The sequence below is a fragment of the Sorex araneus genome, chromosome 7 (assembly GCF_027595985.1).
Source record: "Sorex araneus isolate mSorAra2 chromosome 7, mSorAra2.pri, whole genome shotgun sequence".
In the NCBI taxonomy this organism is placed as follows: domain Eukaryota; kingdom Metazoa; phylum Chordata; class Mammalia; order Eulipotyphla; family Soricidae; genus Sorex; species Sorex araneus.
In genome coordinates this window covers 56,764,342-56,771,646 of record NC_073308.1, presented here as the reverse complement: position 1 = coordinate 56,771,646, position 7,305 = coordinate 56,764,342, and the positions used below count along the sequence as shown (strand labels likewise).

The 7,305-nt window shown below is 34.7% G+C and overlaps 1 protein-coding gene across 1 annotated transcript in view; it reads right to left on the bottom strand.

The window, feature by feature from the left end:
• Positions 1 to 2,221: 2,221 nt before the first annotated feature.
• ASIC5 (acid sensing ion channel subunit family member 5) overlaps positions 2,222 to 7,305 on the bottom strand; it is a 28,222-nt gene continuing 23,138 nt past the window's right edge. The window contains exons 9-10 of the mRNA XM_055144907.1: positions 4,137 to 4,228; positions 2,222 to 2,412 (exon numbers count right to left, since the gene is read on the bottom strand). Coding sequence (XP_055000882.1) covers positions 2,222 to 2,412; positions 4,137 to 4,228 — 283 coding nt within the window. The remainder of the gene's footprint in view (positions 2,413 to 4,136; positions 4,229 to 7,305) is intronic.

Below are 7,305 nucleotides of genomic sequence, written 5' to 3'. Positions count from 1 at the left end.
GGACTGAGGACAGAAAAAAAAATGATTTTAAAGTTTACATTGTACTATCATCATTAGTTTTCTATTTTTAATTATTCATTCTTTTTCTTCCCTTCTGCCCAGTTTCTCACTTTCATGTCACCATAAGAAATCTTTCTCATTTTTAATGAAAAGAGCTAATGTTTTTTATACTCTTCAAACCCAATACATACATACAATTGAACATTTTTTAAGACATGTGTACTTGTTCTATGTATATTCATATTCAATTCATATAAACCATGATGCCATAGCCTTTCTGCGTGTGATTGCATGAATAGGTTTTATTTCTCTCTCTCTTTTTTTAACCTCACACATTAAGATTCTTTTGGGGCATGTGTAATCCACAGGGTCTCTCTGCTGCTTTTTCTTTCTTGTGAGAATTCACAGCTTTGACCATGGTGTCCCGATTGGTGGATATGGAGATGTTGAACATAGGATGTGCGTCCCTGGGAGAATGTCTCTGGAATATTTTCCACCGGTTGGGATTTCTGGGACATTGTTATAGACATATTCCCACTGCGTCTGTGCACTGTCAGACTGCAGTGCCCTGGGCTTGGTAGCATGGCACTTACTTACACTTAGAATTGAAATCATTCTTAAAATTTCCAGTAAGTATTCTCTTGTGTCCTGAAAAGAAAGGAGTACCTGAGGAAATTTGGAGTGAGAAGTCTATGACTTGAGATTACTTCTAAAATTTGTTTGATAGAGTTCTGAACAGTCATGTCATTTATCCAATAGCCACAGAGGCTGAAGGGAGATTTTTTTTTTTTTTGCCTGGGGAAGGAATGAGAACAAATCCTCTCTAGGTTAAATAAATTCATAGATGCACTCTGTGGAATATACTAAAGATTTAACTTTATTTCCAATATTTCTATCTTTCATAGAAAATAGGAAGTTATGTTCCTCCAGAAGTCAGTTACCGAGGGATCACTCAGGACAGGAGATGTGTGCTGAAAGTAGATAAAGGACCAAACATGATGGCCTCTCATTATCTGCATTGCAAACCATAATGCACCAAAGTTCAGAAAGAGTAAGAAGGAAATTGTCTGCCATAGAGTTAGGGGACTGGAGCGATAACACAGTGGGTAGGGAGGGCCTTTGTCTTGGGCTGACCCGGGTTTGATTCCTCTACTCCTCTCGGAGAGCCCGGCAAGCTACCCAGAGTATCTCACCCTCACGGCAGAGCCTGACAAGCTACTCATGGTGTATTGGATATGCCAAAAACAATAACAACAAGTCTCACAATGGAGACGTTACTGGTGCCCGCTCGAGCAAATCAATGAACAACGGGAAGACAGGGCTACAGTGCAATGCTACAGAGCCAGGAGGTCAGGTCGGAGGTGGGGCAGTGTGAGGGATACTGGAGACATGATGGTGGAAAATGTACACTGGTGGAGGGATGGATGTTCAGTAATTTTATGACTAAAATTTAATCATGAAAGCTTTGTAACTGTATCTCATGGTGATTCAATTAAAAAAATAGAAGCTCTTGCATTGAAAAAGAAAAGTCAGTTACCTAATAGAACATTCAAGAGGAAAATAAAGGTATGTTCAGTTTCAGTAAAAATATTTTTTCAAAAATCTTTAAAGCACTAATTATATATAAATATATATTATTTCTTTCTGTTCTTTTTTGGGGGTTATAAGATGGTCTTAGGCGGTTCTCAGGGTTTGCTCCTACTTCTGTGCACAGGGATCACTGCTGGAAGTGCTCAAGGGACAACATGAAGTTTTGGCGACATGACAGGCCTTATCCCCCTGTACTATCTCTCCAGCCCTATGTACCTATGTATGATTTTTTTGATTAAAAAAGCATCCTATCTCCTCATATAGAGCTTATTAGGTCTAATTTACACATTAATAGTAAAGAATGTCTATTCTTTGATGTAAATATTCATAATACATTCAGTAATTTATTATATTATTATAATAATTTATTATTACATATATGAAATGTATGCTATTCCATCTTAAATGTCTAGATGCTGGTAAAAGAGTGGTGAAAAAGAAATAAGCAATTATCTCTATTATACATATAAATTAACATGTATATAAGTATAGGCAGAGATAAGGGTATGCATAGAAAGATACATTTTTACAAGGTTTTAGTTGAGTCCCCAAATTATAACAAAGTTATATAACAATGAATTAGTCACCAATAAAACTGAAGTTTTGTGAATTTATCTCACATGAATAAAAATCAGCATTCCTCTATCTTATTTGTACTTTTTAGCTGATTCTGAGGTGGGAGAGCCCCTTGGGTCATTTCAGGTATTTTTAGCAATAATAAAATGCATATCCAGTAGAGGTTAGTAAATACATATTCAATTATTTCTATAATTGTTATCATGCTGGCCCCACAAAATAGGCCCAGTTGACCGCCGATATCTGCTGTAAAAAAAAAAAAAAGAAAAAGGCAAATAAAGAAGAGGAATAAATTTATTTTTCCTTATAAAGTAAAAAAAATTACTAGAATTTAAATTATTTGGAGGGAAGAAGTTAATCATAACTGATATACATAGAGCTAATTGAATTGTTTTAATCTTTGGTGAAAATAAAGTAATTGCAATCACTTAATGGAACAACTTAGTATTTGTTGTAAATCATTACCAAAAAGAGAAAGAAACATTATCAAATATGTTCCAAAATTATAACTCAAAAATTTTGGACAATATTAAGTTAAGGAAAACCCATTCAATAACATATAGACAAATTCAAATTAATTAAGAGGAAAATAAAATTCAAATTTAAATAAATTAAGAGCAAAATAAAGGTATGTTCAGTTTTAGTAAAAATATAATTTCTCAAAAATCTGTAAAGCACTAATGATATATATTATTTCTTTCTGTTCTTTTTCGGGAGTTGGAAGACGTACAGAATGAAGAGCAGAAATGTGACAATTAGATGGCATTACAGGCAGTGATGTTTTCCTGACACAGAAATTTGTGAATGCAGTGTGCATTTTTCTAAGAATTTGTGGTATTATACTATATTTAGATATGTAAACATCATTGCCTTGTTTTTGAGGCATTTATAAACCTAAATTCCCTATTCTGTGTTTTTTCTGGTCCCCAAATCACAAACATATTTAATAAAATAGAATATAAAGCAGTATCATAAAGGATATGAACTAATGAATGTGATGGGTTTGCAAGATGTAAGATATTCGTTGGTGACTGAAACTCAATCATGAAAGCTTTGTAACTGTATCTCTATTCTGTGTGTTTTATAGTGGTAAAAAAATGCATAACAAAAATGTGCCATTTTAACTGTTTGTAAGTGCCTGTTTCAATACTATTAAGTATATTCACATAATTGTGCAACAATACCACCATCCACCTCCAAACATTTTCCTTTGACTGGATACCAAAACTGTATCCAGCAAACATTAACTGCCCATTGCTTACCCTGTTCGCCGGCCAATCTCCTGGCAAGACATCTGACACCCTATTTTTATTCCTTTAAATATGACCATCGTAGCATTGTTTTTCAAAAACAAATTCTACATCAAACTTATTTTCTCATTGTCCTAGGTCTTTTATTGGATCACGCTATGGTGATGAATATATTTCCTCTCTTCTCTGGGATTCAGCTCCCTGTGTCTGCCTGCTCTCTTTTTGTCTGACTCTGATACTCTTCTCTACCTTCTGTAAGATGCATTCTGATCAGTATGAGTCTAGGAAATGAGTCAAAGACTGAATGGTGAATTATCATGAGTAGTCAGTGGCTCTAACTCCAAGGCTAATTTTGTTTCCTCATAGCTCTTTCTAACCCGCTCTGGAGGAAGCTTTTTGTGGAGATCTGAGATGACTGTCAATCAACCCAGATGAAGGATTGATAATACATTCTACGACAATATCTTACTAAAGGGTAAATCAAAAGGGAAAAGAAGATGCTAAGTATGAGTATGGGATGAAGAATAGACTATCCTCTCTGGAAATCTGGGAGATTGCTGGAGGTGTATTTCAAAGAGTAGAAAAGTATCAGATTTACAGGCAGACACATGACAAAACAATTAATCATTTCCCATCACTTACAAGCTAAATCTTAAATGCAAAAAAATAAAGGTTTTTTGATATATATATTCTTTAATTTGATGAATAAACAGGACTTACCAAGTAACTCAGGCACACTCACAGCTTTTTGCTGCTGGGTAATTTTATAGTTTAAATCACTATAATTTATTTCAATATTCAGAAGATTCTCCCTGAACATAAGAAAAAGTTAATTTAGTTCTAAGTTGTCAGCATTATATCAAATTCCTATTTAACAGAAATAATATTCATATTTGATCAGGTATGACTCATATTGAAGTAGACACATTGGTGTATTCAATTCCAATAATAGCTTCCTTTGGAAAATGCCCTTGACATGTTGGATTTTAGAGAAAATGAGTTCCCTAGGATGGAATATATTTTTCTATGCTTCATTTATAAATATCTGCAAACTGTATTAAAAACAAATTTTTTGCTGAGTAGATTATTTCTGGACTTTCAAGTGTACATGTAATTTTAATTCAACTCTTGATTTTCCCCTTTATGACTTATGTAATCTGAGAGAAAAATACATGGTTTTCTTGGGAATTAGTAGCCTCTCTGATATCAGATTTTCTGATTTAAACTTTTAGAGCTGTGATAAAGAGAAATAAAGTGATGTGCACAAGGCATTGGCACGAAGCTGGCATATTTGAGTATTCAATACTTGGTGATCCCTTACTTTAAATGACTCATATATTAGTGTCTTCTTAGCTTCCTCTCTAGAAATATCTATATATGACAAAAAAGGAAAAACACTAGTTTAGTGTTAACTCTTTATGTAGTTTTGGGTAATGTCAATTTATTCCTGTATTCTAGTTGGATGTCAAATAAGTATTTTATATTGAATATGTTTTATCTAAGCTAAATACTTGGTACTTTTCCCTTTTATAGACATAAAAATAATATTCTACAGCTAGTTTAAAAGGGAATATTTGTTTACCTTAAAAATATGAACAGAATTGGACCACCTCTCACCACATACATTCTCTGCAATCACTCACCTAAATTTATCCAATAAATACAAGTGGTCTTTCTCTTTTGGTGTTAAGTACTCAGTCTTAATAGACTCATATATTCTGTTCTTCACACAAGAACCAACATTCCTTTTTTTTTTTTTTGCATCTTGCATGTCAAGCCACTCTTCTTAAAACTACAGAGACCTCATCATACACTTTTCAGAAAATTCCTCTGTGTGTGCTCTTTGATAAAATTCTATCACATCCCTCCTCACTCAACCTTTCTCAAATCATGCCCTGCCATTCTTGGCTTGTGTTTACTGCTTCCTGGGACACCAACCTACTTTCTGTTCTTTTAGCACGCGAAGTATACTATTAGTTTAGGACTTTCTTCTGCATTTGATTTTCCCTACATTTGGAATATTCATCTCCTATAAATGCCAATTAGCTCTTCTACCTCTCTAGATCAGCCTCTTTTCAACACATTGTCACAATATTTTTATGAGTTGCAAGATACTTTTTCAAGACTTATGAGCTCAAAATTATTTTGATGACATACTAACATATTATGTCAATTTTTCCCAGTGATAAATATTTCAGGAAAAAATAGTCACTTTTTTTCTTTTTTTGTCACACCCAGCGATGCAACAGGGGTTACTCCTGGCTCTGCACTCAGGAATTATTCCTGGCAGTGCTCTGGGGACCATATGGGATGCCGGGAATCTAACCCAGGTCAGCTATGTGCAAGGCAAACGCCCTACCTGTTGTACTATCACTCCAACCCCTAAAGTAGTCACTTTTTTGTTTTTGTTTTTGTTTTGGTGTTAACTAACATTCATCTGTGCCCAGAGCTTACTACTGATCCTATGCTCAAGAATCAGTTCTGGCAGTCATGGGGGTCTATATCTGGTGCCAGGGATTGAACTCAGTTCAGCGGCGTGCAAGGCAAGTGCCCAACCTACTCTACTATTGCTCCAGTCATATGCAATAGTTGCTTTTTATATGAATTTGTATTTTGCTAGAAAAGAGTTATAAGGTATGATCTTTTAGAGTATCATATTTGGTAAGTGTTTTCAATACACACACATTCACTAAAAGCCATGGATACATATTTTGTAGACCTGCATAACCTTATGAATTTTCCTAATGGCCTATAAAAATACTATTCTATATTTATGTAATTCAGTATGAAAATATATTATTAAATTTAGTGAGAATGAGGACTTTAATCTCATATCCCATGAAGCAAACCCAAGATAAGTATAATTAGCTGCCACTTGTCAAAGAAAATATTACTAATGTCAAAGAAAATATAACTGAAGTCAAGTTTGTATGCCTCTTTCCCAACTATATTTTTCTAACACCTGAATTTCTTCACATACTTCAATCAAGTAGCACCAAATAAGAGATTAGTGTAACATAAGAATACAATGGGACTATTCCATTGGAATACAAAGCCAGAGGAAATTTATAACACTCAAAATCAGTATCACTGTTCTTCCTAAATTTTTGTTGTAGAAAATAGCTACTGTTATAATTTTGTTCTTTGTTTCTGAGCCACTATTTGTCGTCACTTTTAACTTACACTACCATAGTTATGGCTGCTAATTTAAGAAAATGCAAAAATTAAAACCTTTTGTGAGTAATATGGCGAATATTGATTATTACAATTCGCACAAAAATTGGAGTGGGGTTTGGCCAAACCCAGTAGTGCTGAGGGGTTGCTTCTGTGTCTGTGCTTGGGGGTGAGAGGATGGGTCACTGCCACTGGTACCACATGCAGGGTAAGTGCCATAATCCTTAAATTGTCTCTCTCTTCCCCAACTCAGAAAAAGATAAGCTCATTGGACACTTGAGTGATTTTTAAGAGAACAAAAGAATTTAGAATTGGTGTTCCAAATGTTTGAATACCATGCTACAGGGTATTAATTGTTATTCTTCCAGGAAGGATGTGGAGTCACAATCTATGTGCCTGGTAAAATCTCTCCCTGGCTCTGCCCTTCAGACTCTCCTTCCACAGCCCTTAACACTGTTTGACATGACAGGGTAGATTTATTGTTGATCTCCACTCCAAGGGAAATAAGTGAAATAAGGTAGAGTTTTTGTCCTTTGCACAGAGAGAACCCGAAGGGCCAGGTGACCCTTGAGTCCTCACATGAAAGGCCCTTATTTCATATTAGCAAAGTGGACAATTGAAGGGACAAGAACAAAAAACAAAAAAATTGAGGAATGGCTAATTATTAACCTGTTCCTCTGATAAACTGGGGCAGAAAGCAGCTAGACAATGACTT